Source organism: Mesoplodon bidens, assembly GCF_964165515.1.
Source record: "Mesoplodon bidens genome assembly, chromosome: 12".
In the NCBI taxonomy this organism is placed as follows: domain Eukaryota; kingdom Metazoa; phylum Chordata; class Mammalia; order Artiodactyla; family Ziphiidae; genus Mesoplodon; species Mesoplodon bidens.
The window spans coordinates 44,356,650-44,376,740 of record NC_138168.1 but is presented as its reverse complement, the minus strand read 5'-3'; the positions used below and the strand labels follow the sequence as shown (position 1 = coordinate 44,376,740).

The window sequence follows — 20,091 nt, the reverse complement described above, 5'->3', positions numbered from 1 at the left end:
GGATTCCGGGCTTTCACTGCTGGGGCTCTGGTTCAATCCCAAGGGAACTGAGATCCCTCAAGCCACGCAGCCAAAAAAAACAGAGACACAAAGAGGGCAAGGTGACAAGATTAATCAAGTTACATAGGAACGGTGCGGGGCTAATCCTAAAGATAGACTGTTTCTGGAAGACAGAAAGGAAGGTCTGAGAGAAAAGACATCTGTAATTTTTATTTTCACGTTTCTCCTTGTTAGTGTTGTCATCGATGGATACCCTGTATCTAAATATCAAGTGAGTCTCTTGGAAGCTAGGTCAGTCATCCCCATGGTCATCTTTGAGTTGGATGTGCCTTCCAAAGAGATTTTCAAAAGATTGCTCCTGGAGAAAAAAAAGGAACCAAGGTAATGTATGTGATGAAAACAATGATAAAGGAATAAACTTTAATCAACCAGAAAAAGCAGGTTTTTAACAGCTTTTTCCATTCCTTCTGTTTCTCTATTAGTTTGCCTTATCCATTGCATAACAGCTCACAGATTATAGCTGTCAAGAACTCAATGTACCGCAAAAATATTGATGAGATTAGGCAATATTTTCAAGAACAACATCAGAACTGGTATGTGATTGATGGCTTTCACAGCAAATGGTGGGTATGGAATGAAGTCATTAAGAAGGTTAAAGTGGTGAATACACACATGCAGATATACCTGGGAAGAATAAAAGCAGGTAAGAAGACGTGTAACTCTGAAAACACAATAAAATGTGAATTTGAAGTCTATGCATGCCTAACTCATGTTACCATAATTCATTCAATTTGAACATTTGTTCCTATGACCTTAATCAGTATTTTAAATACATAGTATTTTCCAATTATGTGGGCATGTATATTTGTTCTCATAAATGACTGCCTCTACTCAAGCTATCAGCTTAGCTCTCCAGCTAAGTCTCTAGGCACTAACTAGTTCTAAGTTCAATGGCAGGGAGGATTATAAATTAACATAGCCCCCAAGCCAACTAGAGGATGTATGGGGCAGCTATCATTTATTCAATGTCCATGTGAACCTGTCACCTAAAAACAATACATGGTCTCTCACTAGAAGTGTTTATGGTGTTTGGAAAGCCATGTAAGAAGCTAGTTTCAAGAATGGTAGTTATATGAGGGCAGGGGTCTGTGGAGTGACACTTGGCAAAATTTTGTTTAGGAATCTAGAATTAGTTATTTTTACTATTGACTATGAAATTATAGTAGTATGTAAATGTTGATTCTATTAAAAATTTAATTTGAACATAGAATGTTTTTTAATCTATATTTGGAATCCATGAAAGAAAATGTTTGATTATATATTCCTAGAAGTTTCTTGATTTTTCTCCCAAAATACACAAAATAGAAGGAAAGTTATCTATATCTCATATCTCTAAAGAAAATGATGATGCCAAAGAATTTGTCTGGAGGGGTTTCACAGACATCGGTTTAATGACTTTGTTTAACTTTGGAAAATACAGAGAAGGTATAAGGAGGTGTGAGGGAGCAACGTGACACAGAGAATCTTATACAAGGAAAAATGCAGTGAGGAGTCTGATAATAATGGCATCATTGAATCTTGATTTGCTTCATTATTTGGGCATCACCAGCATCTCTGGGTCCTGTTTGCCTGCAGACTGGGAATTTGTTTTCACCTGAGGATTACAAGGGATGAAGATAAGTGTGCAAGGGAAAAGAGAATTGAGTTTTAGAAACCTACTCCCAATAAGTTTTGGATAGCATCACACTAGTAGAACATTCCACAGCAGTCTTTGAAAGCAAAACTTGTGCCTCATTCATCTTTCTGTTACCCTACTTCACCTTTCCTGCCTCAGATTGGGTTGCCTGAAAACAGACTCATGATGAAAAGTTGTGTGCAGAAGCTTTATCAGGAAGTACTCTCAGGAGTCCAGTTGCCAGATTAAGCAAATAAAAATACAGGATGCCCAGCTGAATTTAAATTTCAGATAAATGACAAATAATTTTTTAGTCTAATTATTTCCCAAATGTTGTATGGGACTTATTTATACTACAAACTGTTCGTTGTTTATCTGAAATTCAAACTTAAGTGGGCATCCTGTATTTTATGTCAACTCTAGTTAGGAGATACACCTGTGGGGAAGTGAGGCTAGTAGACCCGAGCAGAGGGAGAAACTAACCTGCAGTGTGGTGGAAACAGAAGCCTCCCTGGATGCTATAGGGAAGCACTGGAGCTAGGATGGACCTTCAGAATTTCCCACATTGAGGGGAGAGGCCAGGCTTTGTATCCTCCCATTGGCTTGTCATTGACCAAAGGTCACTCCGGGAGGGGGTATAACCTGTATACAAGAGGGGCCATTCCCAGTGCAGCTGTGATCCATTAGCACAGATATTTCCAGCAGCTGGGGGATGGGTGCATCAGCCCTGAAGAGAGGGATGCGGATGGGGCACCACAGTATCCACTACATTATTCCAGATATACCTGCCTCTGCCTTGAATAGTTTAATCTAATTGAAGCTCCCCTCTTGCTTTCCTGCTTCAGCATCTACCTGATAATCTATACCTGATTGTTTGAATTTAGTTTTGATTTTTTTTTATATTGTCCACTTGCTTTGTATGTTATTCAAATAACTCTCCCCTGTCAAGGGGCCAGTTTATTCTCACTAGTGAGATGGAGCAAGGTCAGGGCTAGAAAACTAAAGAGATTCCTCCTCATTCTGCCACATTCCAGAAAAGGATATATAGACATTGCCAGATGTCATCAAGACTATCCCAAGAATCAGAAAAAGAGATACTTGAGTGTCTTTTAGGACTTAAAGTGATTTGAGTCTAAATTACCCTGTCACTAAACCTGTCAGGATTGGTGAGGTCAGCACATCTGAGCTAAAGAGCAACATACAAGTGTAAAACTATATAGTACCGTATAGTTTAATATTATAGCACTATATAATACTATATACTTTAACAACTCTATTATTATACCATAGTACTGTGCGTTATAATATTTTAGAATAATATTACACCAATGTAGTATTATAGTAGTGTAATATTCTTTTTAGGAAAAGATGGTTGGGGCTTCTTAGCCTTTTCATCTGTATCATAAACAATGGATGGAATAGTGGATTCGTTTGTCTATTGCTTCATAACAAATTATTCGGAAACTTAGCAGCTTCATACAACACACACACACACAGTCACTCGCAGTTTCTGTGGGGCAGGAATCCAGGCACAGCTTAACTGGGTCCTCTGCTTCAGGGTCTCTCCTAAGGCTACATTCAAGGTGTTGGCCAGGATTAAGATCTCACCTGAGGGCCCTACTGGGAAAGAATCCACTATCATACCCATTCATATATTGTTGACAAGATTTTGTTCCTTGAAGGTTGTTGGACTGAGGGCCTCAGATTCTTGCCAGCTGTTTGGCCGGGGGCCACCTTCAGTTCCTTGCCATATGGACCTTTCCAATATGGCAGCTTGCTATACCAAGTGAACAAGATAAGGCAAGAAAGAATGCCAACAGGACAGAAACCATAGTCTCAAGTACCTGTTTTAGTTTCCCAAGGCTTCTGTAGCAAATTACCACACACTGGGTGACTTAAACAACAGAAATGTATTCTCTCACAGTTCTGGAGGCCAGAGGCCCCAAATCAAGGCATTGTCAGGGCTGTCCTCACTCTGAAGGCTCAAGGGGAATATCTGTTTCATTTCTTTCTCTTAGCTTCCAGTGTTGCCAGCGATCCTCTGCATTCTTTGGCTTATAGACACATCCCTCCAATCCTAAGGATTACTTTTATGTTTACACTGTCACATAACAAACTAATCCATGATTTATGCTTCATAAGTTTAGTGTTAGTGTAAGACCTTCCTTGGCATAATAATAAAAAAAAAACTTTTCACTGGTGAAAAGGACCATTAACAAAATATATTGGGATCAAAGTTTACTCATTATAATTAAGATGTATAAAAAAGTAATTTTGGGCTTCCCTGGTGGCTCAGTGGTTGAGAGTCCGCCTGCCGATGCAGGGGACGCGGGTTTGTGCCCCGGTCTGGGAAGATCCCACATGCCGCGGAGCGGCTGGGTCCGTGCGCCATGGCCGCTGAGCCTGCGCATCCAGAGCCTGTGCTCCACAACGGGAGAGGCCACAGCAGTGAGAAGCCCGTGTAACGCAAAAAAATAAAAAATAAAAGTAATTTTATTTTCTGTAACATCTCATATTGTTTTGGAGTCCCCATTCTAGTGGACTACTAGGGAGAAAACTCTTAAACTTGTCCATTGAATGAATTTGGGGGCTTTTTTTTTTTTTTTTTAATAGAGTTGTTAGGGTAAACCTAGTCACTTTTGGGAAAATGTTTCTTCCCCTCTCTTGGGTGCTGTCAGGGCACAGGGAGAGGTTTGTGTCAGTAACATCATGTAAACAAACTATTTCCACTTCCTGAAATCTATCCCATAGAAAACATTTAAATATGCAGCAAACTGATGTGTGTGTGTAAGTGGCTATGTATATATACATGTACATATATGTGTGTGTGTATATACATATATATTATTTATAATATATATGTAGTTTATAATAGCTAAGAATTAAAAACGACCAAAACATTTATCAACAGATAATTGGTTGAGTAAACTCTATGTACATTTATACAATGGAATACTGTGCATAAATTAAAAGGAATTAGGTAAATCATATAAACTGATATGGAAAGGTGTCAAAGGCCATAACTAACTGATAAAAGCAAGTTGCAGAATAATGTTTACAGTATAGTGGCACAAGCATCTTATATGAAAAAAATATATCCATGTGTATATGCAAATGTATAAAAAAATCTGAAAAAGATACAAACTCAACAGTGATTACCTCTCAGAAGGGATGTTGGATTGAGAGGATGGAGGTGTGAAGAGAAATTTTTACTTTTTACTCTGTGGAATTTTACAATGTGTACTCATTTGTGTAGCGCTAGCATAATTGAAATTATTTTCATTTTGAAAATGATTGTGTTTTCTCTGAAAAAAAATAATAGTTAATCTGTAAATAATAGGAAAGGCCGCCTGCATTGACAAGTTATGCATCTCACCTGAAGAACTGATTTCTCGCCTGGGCGAATTTGGACACTTCTGCCCTGTCAGCCTGGCAGAATCACATGAATTAGTGGATGGCTCTTTAACTGATTCCTTGGAATTTGCAGCAGAGTTCAGAGGGCACTATTATAAAATGAGTTCTCAGGAGAAATTGAATGTAAGTTTGTTCCTAACTCCAAATATTTACCAGGGAAAGAAAATACCTGTCTCAGAATTCACCAAACAGGAAGGGGTGGGCACAGCTGGGAACACCTAAGAATTGGGGACCAGGAGCCCCAATTTTGGAAACTGTGACCCTGGATTCAATGAGGCAACTCAGAGTCCAGTCCTAAGACTGCATCCCAAGACATATTTTGGCACAAAGCAGCAGTTCAGGGTCGGCGATGGACCCTCCACCTGGGTCAGCTTAACAGGTAGGGAGACCCAAGGGGGAGGCCTCCTGTGAAGGGGATGCTGAGCATCTGGGTGGGGATTCCATTCAAAGGGTGCAGAAGGGAAGTCAGAGTCAGTAGAAATGAAGCAACACCAACGTATGTCTCCTGTGCTTTCAACTTTTTTCTATCACTTTAATTTCCTGTGAACCATATATTGCTATTTAATGCAGCAGAATACAGACTTGTTCTGATATTATAATGACCATAATTTGGTGATATGAAAAGGTTGTAGTTGAAAACTAATCAGGTGCCTCTGAGCATTTTATTTTCCTCTGAAGAATTTGAATTTTTTATCACTTTAAGAAAAAGACATTTGGGCTTCCCTGGTGGCGCAGTGGTTGGGAATCTGCCTGCCAACGCAGGGGACATGGGTTCGAGCCCTGGTCTGGGAAGATCCCACATGCCGCGGAGCAGCTGGCCCCGTGAGCCACAATTACTGAGCCTGCGCGTCTAGAGCCTGTGCTCTGCAGCAAGAGAGGCCGCGATAGTGAGAGGCCTGCGCACCGCGATGAGGAGTGGCCCCCACTTGCCACAACTAGAGAAAGCCCTCGTACAGAAACGAAGAGCCAACACAGCCATAAATAAATAAATAAATAAATAAATAAAATTTAAAGAAAAAAAAGTTTAAAAAAAAAAAAAAAAAAGAAAAAGACATTTATTTTTTCCTGCTTATTTAAATGATAATCACAGAATTTTAAAACTGGAAATGACATTAGGGGTCATGTACTTGGTCTGCTCCCTTCATTTTAGAGTGGTAACTGAAGCTGGAGAAGCTAACTCACCTGCCAAAGGGCACCCACCTAGTTAGTTATACTGTAGGACAGGAAGACTATGCACTCCAGTGCTTGGGACATAGTAAGAGCTCAACAAATGTTTTCTGTATAAGTAGATGAGTGAGTGAGTGAGTGAGTGAGTGAAAGTAGGAGAGACCTTAGATGAAATCACTTGTAAGTATTACTATAAGGCACTTGCAGTCAGGGAAGGAGCTATAGTAGTGCAGAAAGCAGCTCTCAGATGGTTTGAAGGACAAACATTGCTACTGAAAATGGGGACAGTAGCAAGAGAGCCTCAGTGGATTCTCATTGGCGTAGTATTCCTGTCTCAAGCAGTCACGTTGCTGTAATCTTTTCTTGTAGAGATTTTTGGAGAACCCCGAATTATATGTGCCTCCATTAGCACCTCATCCTCTCCCGTCTGCCGACATGATGCCCAAAAGGCTGACACTGTCGGAGCTGAAGAGCCGGTTCCCTAAGTGTGCCGAGCTCCAGGGCTACTGTCCAGTGACCTATCAGGATGGCAAACAAAGGCAAGTCCTTTCCCTCGTGCAAGTACAGGATGACAGCTCTACTCGGAATAAGTGGTCCATAAAACAGTCTTAACATTTTGATCAAAAGGTCACTATTGCTTAACTGGAAAATGTTCTATTTCTTCCTTGAGCGGCAAAGATAGAAAAATAAAATATTTTGACACTTTATTTATACAGTACTGCATATTAATTATACAATACATAGTTGTTTTTGTTCCTTTGTCTTTCAGATACGAGGCCCTAGTACCTGGTAGCATTCACTATGCTTTAGAATATCGTGATCGTATATATATCTGTGAGAGTAGAGAAAAACTTGAGAAATTTTTGAGGTGAGACCATTCACTAAGTCACAAACATTTACTAAATATCTATGTTAACTGCATCATGCTGGGATAGATACATATGTGAGTGCACACACACACACACACACACATGTGCATATATACATACACATAGCTGAAGGGGCAGCGGTTACTTACCTACTGCCACACATTTCTGTTTTTCACAAGAAGCTGGAAACCAAATTTCTTCTTACATTTATCTGATTTTTAAACTTTTGTGACTGATTCCGTTTTTTAAAAATTACAATGTGGATCAAATCACATCTGCAGATAGAATTTGTGCAGTAGTTTGTGACCTCTAGTGAAGATCACTGTTTGAAGAAATTTAACAGTAAAAAGAGAAAAGACATTAATTGCTGGAAAGGATATAGGACTGAAGGAGTGAAGGAGTGAAAAAAGGATTTTCTTTTTCCTTCAATGGGAAAGGTACGAGCGTGTTAAAATGCAGGTGCCTGGGAAGGATCCAATAATGAAGGAAATGCCGAAGGTGGGAGAGAGAGAGAAATTGCTATTTAAGATTTCTGGAGAGAGGGCGGAACAGGGATGCAAAGAACGGGTGGAGACTGATCTTAGCTGGGAGGTAAGCTCCAGTGTGGAGAAAGGAGCCTATGTGTGGCTCTGCTTGTGGTGAGCAGTTGCGGAAGTTTCGTTCTGATGCTTCTCCTTGGATAGCCTGGCCCCCATGTGGGGGTTACTGGGAGGGTTAGAAGTGTGAGGGCAACAAAGGAAGCTTTATATAGCTGCTGTGAAAAATAAGAACACTGAGGAGAGCTGAGCAGGGCTAGGGACCCAGGCAAAGCTGGCCGTCATGAATTTCTAGGAGCGCCAGTCTTTCCACTTGTATCATTTTCTCCACGGGAGAAAAACAGGCAGTGAACGTTATCTTTCAGCTGTCTCTTGTGTGTCCACCTTCCTGTGTACACACAATGAGCACATTTGTGAGCATCCGTCTAATGGATTTTGTGTTCTTAGGTCGCCACTGAAATACTGGGATCAGAAGCTTCCTTACAAACTTCCCCCGTTAAAGGAACCGATGAATCTCACGAGTCTGCCTTTGCCTGGATATCTGGAACAGGTTCACTTACATGAGTTTCTATGCATAGATTTTAGAAGACTAAAACAATCTCTTCTTTAACAATAATTTTTATTTTGGTAACAATGAAATTCAAGGCAGAGTTTCCTGATTTTAAGCTGCAAATCCACCTTATTTTTTTTTTTTTTTTTTTTTTTTTTTGCGGTACGTGGGCCTCTCCCTGTTGTGGCCTCTCCCTGTTGTGGCCTCTCCCGTCGTGGAGCACAGGCTCCGGACGCGCAGGCTCAGCGGCCATGGCTCACAGGCCCAGCCGCTCCGCGGCATGTGGGATCTTCCCGGACCGGGGCACAAACCCGTGTCCCCTGCATCGGCAGGTGGACTCTCAACCACTGCACCACCAGGGAAGCCCTGCAAATCCACTTTTAACCTATTTTGGTTTTGAGTGGTTATGAAAATAAAATGTGAGAAAAGCTCCTGTTTCCATAGCTAATTCCCAAATACCTGCACTACAGTGAAAAAAGAGTAAGATAATTATTTACATCTGACTTGTAGTTTGTTTCTTATTTTGAATTTCAGTGTCTATAAAACTTTTTCTTAATTTGAAATGTGTAAATTCAGTCTCTAAGAGGCTTTTTTCCCCTGCTCAAAAGAGTTGAGTTGAGGTGTCACCACAACTGAACCACCAAACACATATTTTGCTCAAAATCTGCATGAAGCTATCTACTCAATCACATCTTATTTCTCTAAATATACCTCTTTCTGAATATAGTCAAATTTATCAGTAGCCAACCACTATTTTAAAGGCTTTTTAAAAAAAATTCTATAAAACAGTTGCCTAGGGCACAATTTCATACCTTTCTTACAAATTCCTAATCACTTTGCTTTTTTTTTTAGCTCCCCTAGATGGTTAGCCTTCAATTTAGTTTAATATCAAAAGGCAAGATGCCACTCACCCAGAAAAGGGTATTCTCTTCTTTTCCTGCTTGGGACTCCAGAATCTCGACTGCAGTGATAACTGTGGTCTCTGGAATTCCTGGTCAGGTGGCCCAGGGTCCTGAGAGTGGGAGGCAAGCTGGCCAGTTCTGAACAATGGAAGCAGAGATGGGCCAGGACAACTCAAAGCCCAGTGTCCCCTCGTTTCTTTTTTAACTTTTTGTTATGGAAAATGCCAAACATATAAAAATAGAACTGTGTAATGAAACCCACGTATCCATCACCTAGCTGGCGCTAAGCCAATTTGTAGTTTTTATTTTTCCTAATCAAATGTATTTTGTGTTTCTGTCCTGCTGGCTAAGAGCTCATTTAACTATCTTTGTAAGCTCCATCCTCAACCCCAGGAGGCTATTTGAGGCAAAGAATAACCTCTTTATCTATTTGCCACAAGAAAATAAAACAAACTCAAATATACACATAATCCGTTCCTTACCTGCAGGGTATCGCAACTGCTTTAATTAAAGCCATGAATGCAGCAGGATGCTTAAAGCCCAAATTCCCCTTCTTAAGTGTACAGAGATCTGCGCTACTCTATATAGCATTTCATCTAAAAGGTATGTCTTTTTTTTTTGCTAGAAATGATATGCTACTCATAACTAATTTAATATTAATTGTAGTATAATGTAATAAATAGGATTGTTGAGTTGGGTTGGTCACTTGCATGGGGTGTGTGTGGTGTTGGTAGCAAATATTTTAGCAAAAATATCAAAACTGAGTTTCTAGTTTCTAAAGCAGGGGCTACGAGTAACCTAATCAGCACTCAATAATCCATTCCATATAGGAAGGTGAATAGAGACAATTATGATCTAAAATAGAATAATCCCCAAATCTTATTTGGGATTTGGATATCTTCTTGGCCATAGCTGTGCAACTCAATCACACACAAAGTTCTCCTTCTCTTTAATATAATGATTAAAGATAATATATAACTAACCTAACAAAAAACATTCACAGTCCTGTGAAATTTTCTACAGCCTTTAATCCCAAAGGTTCTGAGTACACAAGAAAAAAATATAAGAAGAAGATGGAGCAGTTTATGGAGAGATGTGAACTCATTACATACCTGGGTGCCAAGATGACCAGAAAATACAAGGAACCTCAGTTTAGACCCATTGACTTCGATCATAAGTTACAGACCTTTCTCTCTCTTAGAAATATAGACCCAGTCAATGGATAGAATGCTTGGGTAACTGCACCCAGAATCTTAAGAGTTACCTGAAAGGGATAAAAAGCAAGTAGCTTGAAAATCTGGCCCTCCCTGATGTACTTTTCCCTCCTGAGTGATACACCACGGCTGCCAGACTTCAAATGAATTCAGAGCTCTGCCAGCCAGGAAGGAGTGTTCTTCTGTAAGCCTAAGTTTTCATATAATTGTAAAGTTTATTGCTCTTTGCCTGAACTTTGAGGTTTTAACAAAAGTTATTCCATTTAGAATTCCATTTAGAATATTTAGGTAACTTATTTTACTTAATGAATCTATTGTTCATTTTCCTTTTTAATATTTTCAGCAGAAAAGTCAGTCTCTGTTAAATGTAAAGTCCTTTATGCAGTAAATGTTAGAAAGCTTCAAGAAACAAAACTAACATGGATATAAATAAAATAGAAATATTGGTTACACTTTTAACATAGGGAGTTGTTGCTAGACTTCATGAACCTAAAGACACTTTATCATTTTCCCAACAAAATAAATGGATTTTGAGGTAACTAAATGGCTGCTGCTTTTCTTTTTCTCAAGTATCCAAGGAAACATGCTTTATACATTATTCTGTAGTTAGAAATCACCTGGATATTTGAGAAGGATGAAATCTAGAGTCTTTTCATATGACATTATCAAGAAGTATATGCTAGAGGAAAATTACTAAATTGAATTTGAATGAGATTTTAAAAATAAGATTATCAGTTTTTCAGCAGGACTATAAGAAATCTAGCATGTGAAATAGCAAGATTGTCTCTTTAAAAAAATGAAAGGTACAACCATTATCTTATTTAACCTTGGGTAAATCTCAGTTTCGATGAGGCTTTGTTTCTTTTTTTTTTTTTTTGCGGTACGTGGGCCTCTCACTGTTGTGGCCTTTCCTGCTGCGGAGCACAGGCTCCGGATGCACAGGCTCAGCGGCCATGGCTCACGGGCCCAGCCGCTCCGCGGCATGTGGGATCTTCCCAGACCGGGGCACGAACCCGTGTCCCCTGCATCGGCAGGCGGACCCTTAACCACTGCGCCACCAGGGAAGCCCGAGGCTTTGTTTCTTAAACTCTAAAATGAATGATTTAGCTCTTTTTTTCCAGCTTTATTGAGGTGTAATTGACAAATAAAATTATACATATTTAAACTTTACCACGTGATGATTTTGATATAGGTATACATTGTGAAATATTTACCACAATCAAGTTAATTAATGCATCTGTCACCTTACATCGTTACTTTGTGTGTGTGTCTGTGTAGTAAGAATGCTTAAGAATCACTGTTAGCAAATTTCAAGTATCATGACAATATTATTAACTATAGTTACCATGGTGTACATTAGATCCTCAGAATTTATTCATCTTATACCTGAAAGTTTGTACCCTTTGATCAATATCTCCTATTTCTCCCCTCCCCCCAACCCCTAGCAACCACTCTTCTACCCTCTGCTTCTATGAGTCTGACCTTTTTTTTTTGTTTAGATTCCACATATAAATGATACCATACAGTATTTGTCTTTCTCTGTCTGGCTTATTTCACTTAGCATAATGCCCTTCAGATTCATTCATGTTGTCTCTGGTACCTACAATTTAAACAACGTTAATTAAAAACTAGAAGCCTGTTTTATATATATTTTATATGATATATTTAATAATAAAACAAGTTTTAAACAAAAACTAGAAGCCTATTGTCAAAGTTAGGATAAACCCCAAAAGTCTCTGAAGAGTTACTGATATACCCATAGATGAATCATTATTTTTTCAGGAGACTGGGAGCTGTCAGTAGCTGCCAAGTTTTACCAGCACCATAAGGTGCCACCCCCTCTTCTCTTCACAGTTCTTAGTACTGCTAATTTACCATCTTCCCACAGTGTTCTTAACGTGCCCACAGGCCTCCTCAGCCATTGTGTTTTCTTCTATGGGTATACGAAGTTTCCTTTAGCAATTAAACCCAAACTTTATTGCTTCAGCTCCCTCACGTTTATGAAGGGCAGTGTCATGAAAAGTACCCCCAGGAATCTCTTGAGAGGCAGGGAGTATCAGATCATAGGCTCCAGAGCAAGTCCACACCCACTGGATATCTGCCATCTTCTGGGGATCTTGTTCTATAATATGGCTTCACTCTGAGAACTGTACAAACCCAAGGGTGTGAGAAATCTCACAGCTCATCCATCCTTGTTCTGGAGCTGCTGAGTTCTGCACAGAAGTGGGATGAATGCTTCCTCTCTCCTGAGGAGGGAGAAACTTAATCCCTGAGCTGAGCAAGGGACCAAATGCCATGTGATTCTCCCTTTTCATCCCTGTTTCCACAGAGTGTCTTCCTTCAAGTAAATCTATTTAATAGAGTGCAGCAGGTAGGAGCATTGGGTAGGGAGTGGGGAATCAAATTTCCAGAGCAGCTTATAGCTCTGGACATTCCAGGTCCCTAACACTCGCATGCAAATTACAGTTCATTACATGTAGGACTCTATTTAGAATAACCACAGACAGGGCTACCATTCCAGGCTGTTTGCTGTGTGCTACTGGCTTTATATACAGTACCTCATTAAATTCTCACACATTGTATTAATACACATTCTTACCCAAGATCACATAAGTAGTAGACTCCAGATTCAGACCCTGATCAGACTAACTCCAGAGCCTTGCTCTTCCTTTACCACCTCCTACACTGTAAGTCCATCTTGGAAACCATCATAATGGTGTCAGTATTCCTGGGGCATTTCATTGGCCAGAGTCCTTTGGGCACTTGTGTGGGCATGTGCGTGTGCGTGTACTTTAGAATATAAAAATATTACAGAAGACACAGGAAAATTTTTTCCGTTGAACCCAAGACTCCCTAGCCCCACCCCCTACATGCATTCACACCCCACCTGTAATGGTTGCAAGTTGTGTTTTCTTCAGCAAGTTAGGTCAAGAGGTCTGTGTCCCTAGGAAGGGAGAATGACATTTCTTCAGTGAGAAAGGAGAACATGCATCATTTAAAAACCTGTTATTAAATTTTTTTGTTTAGAAATTATGCTTGCATATTATTATAAATAATCCATCAACTGGTGTCCTGAATACAATGAAAGAATATTCTGACTGGGTGTCCAGGGACCCTGAATGTTGTCCCTGAGTGAAGCAGTAAGAGAGTGAGTGGCCAGCCCTCGGTGCTCACTGGGGCTCATTACCCCCATGCTCAAGGCTGCCACCCGACCACTTCAGGAAGAGGCTGAGGCAATGCCCATCCAAGAGTCAGGGAGAGTGCTCAACCAGCCTGTGCCTCTTACATAGCTTGTCTAGATGTCATATTTACTACAACTAAAAGAACACATAATTTCACCCAGGAAGGAGAGGTAGTGCCCATTTGACAGACCCTAAGACAAAAAGTAATATAATTACAGTCAGTGAAATATGGAAAAGTAGGCAAAGGATTTTGCACTTCCTTTCCAATTAATACTCAGATACATCAAGTGGATATACTATATTTGACCATTCCTATTGCTAGACTATGTACTGTTGTACTATATTTTAAAATGCTGTAATGAAACTTTCTTCACCATATTTGGGATTATTAGCCTGATATAAATTCTGGGAAACAAAAGTACAAGGTGAAAGTATATGAATTTAAAAAAACTAAAATGATGATGCTAAATGATAGTGATGAAAGTGGTGCTCTTGGGTACTCCTGGGAACACTGTGAATTGCTATTTGGAAGGCGGCTTAGTAACAGGAATTGAGACCCATACGAATAAATGGGCGGAAAGCAGAAGCTTGTTACTTTAACTTGAATTAATAGTGATGTTGAACATTATTACATATGTTGGTCATCAGTTGCATTTCTTCTTTTGTGAGTTATTTTTTCATGCCCTTTGCTCTTACTCATTGGGTATTTTTAAATTGTTTTGCATGAATTCTTTATGTAATATACACAGTAAATAAGTCCTATTTTTTAGGTATCAAAGTAAGAGCTGTTCATCCTCCTCTTATGATATTGAATACTTTTCTAAGCTCTGGAAGTTTTTCCATCTTCAGAGATTTAATAAATATTCTATTTTGTTTTCTTCGTGTGTGTGTGTGTGTGTGTGTGTGCGCGCGTTTATATTTAGTTCTTTAAGCCGCCAAGAATTAATTTGAGGATATGTTGTGAGCTGTGGTTTTTAATTCTTCAAAACTCAAAGTAATAAATACTATGGTTTTTCAAAAACATTTTCAGTTTTATTATATATTTCATTTTATTCTCAGTGCATTTAATAAAAGTTTTCATAAATTCATTGGTGAAGGAGAAGGAGTTCAAGAACAGGGAAAAAAATGAGAGATATATTTTATATATGTATGCCTCAGTCTCACTGTGGGTGATTTTTTTTTGTTTTATCTTTTTTGGTCTTTTTGTTTTGCTTTTACAAATGAAGGCCTGAGTAGAGGTATATCTGCAAAGCCTGAGGTCCCTTAATTATGGGTGGTTCTGGGAATAATACTTAGAAGGGTAACATCTAAATTAAATGGACCTTTCAAAATTGAGATTCTAACCAGGAGGTGAAAGTCATTCCAAGGCTTAAGGAACACATATATTCCCCAAACCTGTGAGCCAGGCATGTTGAAAACTGCTTAGCCTATACAGGCATGTGCATATTTACAAGGAACTCTCCCAGACTAGGGTAAGAGATAAAAATATAAACAGATACACACCACCCCTGTGTACTGCAGGAGATATGGAGCCTAGAAACTGGAGCACTACTGAATTAGTGCTATAAAATCCCTATAAAGTGCTTTATAGTCCCTAGAAAATGCCCCATTGGCATTGACATTGTCAGTTGCCTTTCTGTTCCCTTCAAATCCCTTTCAGTCATAATGAGCCTTGGACTATAGTTTCTTCCAGCTACAGTTATCAGTCAACTATCATAGCCTACAAAGATGTTTTCTGATGCCCTTTGTAATGGCAAAGGGCTTTCACCAACCTTCAATTGCCAGCTGATCATGGCCCTCTCCTTCCTTCAAACTCCTGCCAAGTTCTCTATTGACCCAATCCACCCAGAAGCCAGTATGTGCTGGGCTCTGCTCATGAAGTCCTTGCAACCTCCCAGGGCCAAAGATGGAGACAAGGGTGGACAATGGATTTGGTGGAGAAAGAGAAAAACTCCCTCTTTATCAATATTCATTCTGTAAGTGATTTTACTTACAACAATTTATAGTCTGTACCCCGATAACTCAAATATTAATATCTCAAGTTCTTTTCTCACCTCTGAACTCCAGACTCTTATCTATAATTGCCTACTGTATATCTTTACTTGGTTATCTAGTTGACATCTCAAATTCAATATGTCTACCCCATACTTGTTATCCACCCAACTTCTCTTCCTTGAGTTTTCCACCAGATCAGTTAATGGTAATACTGTATACTCAGTTGATTTGGCCTCACACCTCGGGATTAACCTTGATCACATTCTTTCCCTCACTCCCACATCCACTCTCTCAACAAGCCCTGTCAAAGAGAACTACCTCCAAAATATACCATGAGTCTGGACTTTTCTCATGTTTTGCACTGATTTCACCTAGTCTCTATACCTCTACTCATGTCCCTCTAGAATCTACTTTTCATCTAGTACCTGGATACTCTAAAAATACATAAATCAGGTTCATCAGTTCCATTTTAAAATCTTCCAATGGCCCCCTATCTCAGTTAAAATAAAATAAAAATTCCTTACTCTTGGTATATGTTAATTTTATGTGTCAATTTGGAGGGTGTTTTTGGATGAGATTAAAATGTAAACCAATGACCTCTGAGTAAGCAGATTGCCCTCCATAATGTCAGTGGGTCTTATCTAATCAGTTGAAGATGTGCATAGAACAAAAATACCAGCCTCCCCAAGCAAAAGAGAATCTTCTAGCAGCATGCCTTCAAACTTCATCTACACCATCAGCTCTTCTGGGCCTTGAGCCTGCTGCCCTATACTGCAGATTTAAGACTTCCCAGCCTCCATAATCATATGAGCTAATTTCTTATAATAAATCTAAATCTCTATATATCCTATTGGTTCTGTTTCTCTGGATAACTCTGACTAATACAGCATAAAAGGCCTTGTAAGGGCCCTGCCTAACTTTTCAACATATTCTCCAATTCTTTTTCATCTGTTCCTGCCTTCTTTTGTATTGACTAAGGACTTTTTATTTCCGTTTTCTCCTCTAAGGGTTTTGAAGTGCCTGCATTCTATTTATATCCATTGAGTGGTTACCACTATTCTTAACACGCATACTTACTCTAAAGGCAATCAATACCTCTATCCTTAAAACACTTAATACCAATCACCAGCTCCCATCTTAAATGCTATTTTTATTCAATATTTTAGATCTAGTCTACTTGTTTACTCTCCAAATTAGGCATTTTCTTTTCATAATCAGTGTTTGTTTAGATTTTTCATTTTTCGTCTCTCACCATTCCATCTTACATCTCAGACTTTCCTCCTAGTGTTATTTTCCTTCCTAGAGTAGGGTTTGTTGATAGTCAATGATTTCAGTTTTTGTTTGTCCAAAAAAACAAATTTTTTTTTGGCTGCATTGCATGGCTTGTGGGATCTTAGTTTCCCAACCAGGGATTGAACCTGGGCCCTCGAAAGTGAAAGCGCCAAGTCCTAACCACTGGGCCACCAGGGACTTCCCCTCCAAAATTGTTTTGATTTTTCCCTTGTTCCTTATGATAATTTTATGGTATACAAAATAGAAATAGACAATCTGAATAGGCCTATATTGATAATGAAACTTAATCAATAAATAATAACCTTCCAAAATAGAAAGCATCAGGCTCAGATGGGTTCACTGGTGATTTCCACCAGATGTTTAAAGAAGAAACTATGTCAGTTCTCTATATAGTCTCTTTCAGAAGACAGAAGCAGAGGGAATACTTCCTAGTTCATTCCATGAGGCCAACGTTACCCTAATACCAAAACCTGACAAAGACATTACAAGAAAACTACGGACCAATATCTCTCATGAACATAGATGCAAAAATCCTCAACAAAAATATTAGAAAATTGAACCCAACAAGTATAAAAAGAATTATACACCACAACCAAGTGGAATTTATCCCAGATATGCAAGACTGGTTCAACATTCAAATATCAATTAATGTAGACCATCATATTAACAGGTTGAAGAGGAAAAATCACATGATCATATTAATAGATGCAGAAAAAGAATTTGACAAAATCCAACACCCGTTCATGATAAAAATTCTTGGTGAAATAGCACTAGAGGAGAATTTCCTTACTTGATAAACAACATTTACAAAAATCCACAGCTTACATCATACCTAATTGTGAGAAACCAGATTTCCCACTAAGATCAGAAATAAGGCAAGGATGTACCCTCTCACTACTCTTTTTCAATATCACACTGGAAGTCCTAGCTAATGCAGTAAGACAAGAAAAGAAGATAAAAGGTATACTGATTGGGGAGGAGGAATTTTTTTTTTTTTTTTTTTTTTTTTTTTTTGCAGTACGCGGGCCTCTCACTGTTGTGGCCTCTCCTGCTGCGGAGCACAGGCTCCAGCCACGCAGGCTCAGCAGCCATGGCTCACGGGCCTAGCCGCTCTGCGGCATGTGGGATCTTCCCAGACCGGGGCACGAACCCGTGTCCCCTGCATCGGCAGGCGGACTCTCAACCACTGTGCCACCAGGGAAGCCCGGAATTTTTTTTTTTCATAGATGACAATGACTACATAGAAAATCCAAAAGAATCAACAACAACAACAAAACCTCCTGGAATTAATAGGTGATTACAGCATGATGGCAGGATATTAGGTTAATATACAAAAATCAATTGTTTTCATATATATTGGCAATGAACAAGTAGAAGTTGAAATTAAAAACACAATACCATTTATATTGGCACCCAAATAAAATAAGTACTAAGGTATAAATCTAACAAAATATGTAAAATATGTATATGAAGAAAACTACAAAACTCTGATGAATGAAATCAAAGAACTAAAGGAATGGAGAGATATTCCATGTTCTGAGTAGGAAGATTCAATATTGTCAAGATGTTAGTTCTTCCCAACTTGATCTATATATTCAATGCAATCCCAATCACAATCTCAGTAAGTTGTCTTGTGGATATCTACAAATTGATTCTAAAGTTTATTTGGAGAGGCAAAAAACACAGAATAGCCAGCACAATATTGAAGGAGAAGCCCAAAGTCAGAAGACTAACACTACCTGACTACAAGAGTATAAGCTACTGTAATTGTCTTGGGGAAAGAATAGATGAATAGATCAATGAAACAGAAAAAGGAGCCCAGAAATATACCCACATAAATATAGTCAACTGATCTTTGACAAAGGAGCAAAGGCAATACAATGGAGCAAAAATGGTCTTTTCAACAAATGATGCTAAAACAACTGGACATCACATGTAAAACAATGAATCTAGACACAGACCTTACTTTACACCCTTCACAAAAATTAACTCAAAATGGATCACAGATCAAAATGTAGAACACAAAACTATAAAACTCCTAGGAGATAACATAGGAGAATACCTGGATGATCTTCAGTATGGCAATGACTTTTTAGATACAACACCAAAGGCATGGCCTGTGAAGGAAATAAGCTGGGCTTCATTAAAATTAAAAACTTCTGCTCTGCAAAAGGCACTGTCAAGATAATAAGAAGACAAACCACAGACTGGGAGAGAATATTTGTGAAAGACATACCTGATAATGACTGCTATTCAACATATACAAAGAACTCTTAAAACTCAGCAATAAGAAAATGAAGAACCCAGTCAAAAAATGGGCAAAAGCCCTGAACAGACACTTCACTAAAGATATGCAGATGGAAAATAAGTATATAAAAAGATGCTCCATGTAATATGTCATTAGGGAAATGCAAATTAAAACAACAATGAGATACCACTACACAGCTATTAGAATGGCCAAAATCCAGAACACTGGTAAGGACATGGAGCAACAGGAACTCTGATTCATTACTAGGAATGCAAAACGGTGCAGTCACTTTGAAAGATGCCTTGTCAATTTCTCACGAAACTAAACATACTTTTACCATATGATCCAGCAGTAGCACTCCTTGGTATTTACCCAGATGAGTTGAAAACTTACGTACACACACACACACAAGATGCTTAGAACAGCCCTATTCATAATTGTCAAAGCTTGGAAGTAACCAAGACTTCTTTCATTAGGTGAATGGATAAACTCTGGTACATCAGGGGAATTCCCTGGTGGTCCAGTGGTTAGGACTGTGCTTCCACTGCTGAGGGCATGTGTTCCATCCCCGGTTGGGGAACTAAGATCCCACATGCTGCAGGGCCAAAAAAAAAAAAAAAAAAAAAAAAACCCATGGTACATTCAGACAATGGAATGTTATTCAAAAGAAATGAGCTATCAAGCCATGAAAAGATATGGAGGAAACTTCAATGCATATCACGATGTGAACGAAGCTAATCTGAAATGGCTACATACCATATCATTCCAGCTATATGACATTCTGGGAAAGACAAAACTATGGAGACAGCAAAAAGATCAGTGGTTGGACTCCAAAAATCCTGGGGTTTAGAGGCATTTCAGGACAATGGGGGAAATGTCAAAGAAGAGGCTAAGTTTAATAAAAACTAGTAAACTTTTTAAAGAGCTGGGAGGTAATTATGCCCACGGTTTCAAATCCTTGGAGACTAGAGATGGCAAGCTGGGAATCTGGAAGGGTGTGTTGGGGGGTATAAATTATAAACAATTAGGTGTTAGTGAAGCTAAAT

The 20,091-nt window shown here is 39.0% G+C and overlaps 1 protein-coding gene across 1 annotated transcript in view; it reads left to right on the top strand.

Moving 5' to 3' along the window:
- The window catches only part of AK9 (adenylate kinase 9), a 105,371-nt gene extending 94,509 nt beyond the window's left edge, over positions 1 to 10,862 (top strand). Inside the window, exons 31-38 of the mRNA XM_081251566.1 lie at positions 235 to 381; positions 483 to 703; positions 5,016 to 5,212; positions 6,626 to 6,795; positions 7,026 to 7,124; positions 8,109 to 8,211; positions 9,602 to 9,716; positions 10,137 to 10,862. Of these exons, the coding sequence (XP_081107692.1) occupies positions 235 to 381; positions 483 to 703; positions 5,016 to 5,212; positions 6,626 to 6,795; positions 7,026 to 7,124; positions 8,109 to 8,211; positions 9,602 to 9,716; positions 10,137 to 10,339 (1,255 nt within the window). The 3' untranslated portion in view covers positions 10,340 to 10,862. The remainder of the gene's footprint in view (positions 1 to 234; positions 382 to 482; positions 704 to 5,015; positions 5,213 to 6,625; positions 6,796 to 7,025; positions 7,125 to 8,108; positions 8,212 to 9,601; positions 9,717 to 10,136) is intronic.
- The last annotated feature ends 9,229 nt before the right edge of the window (positions 10,863 to 20,091 follow it).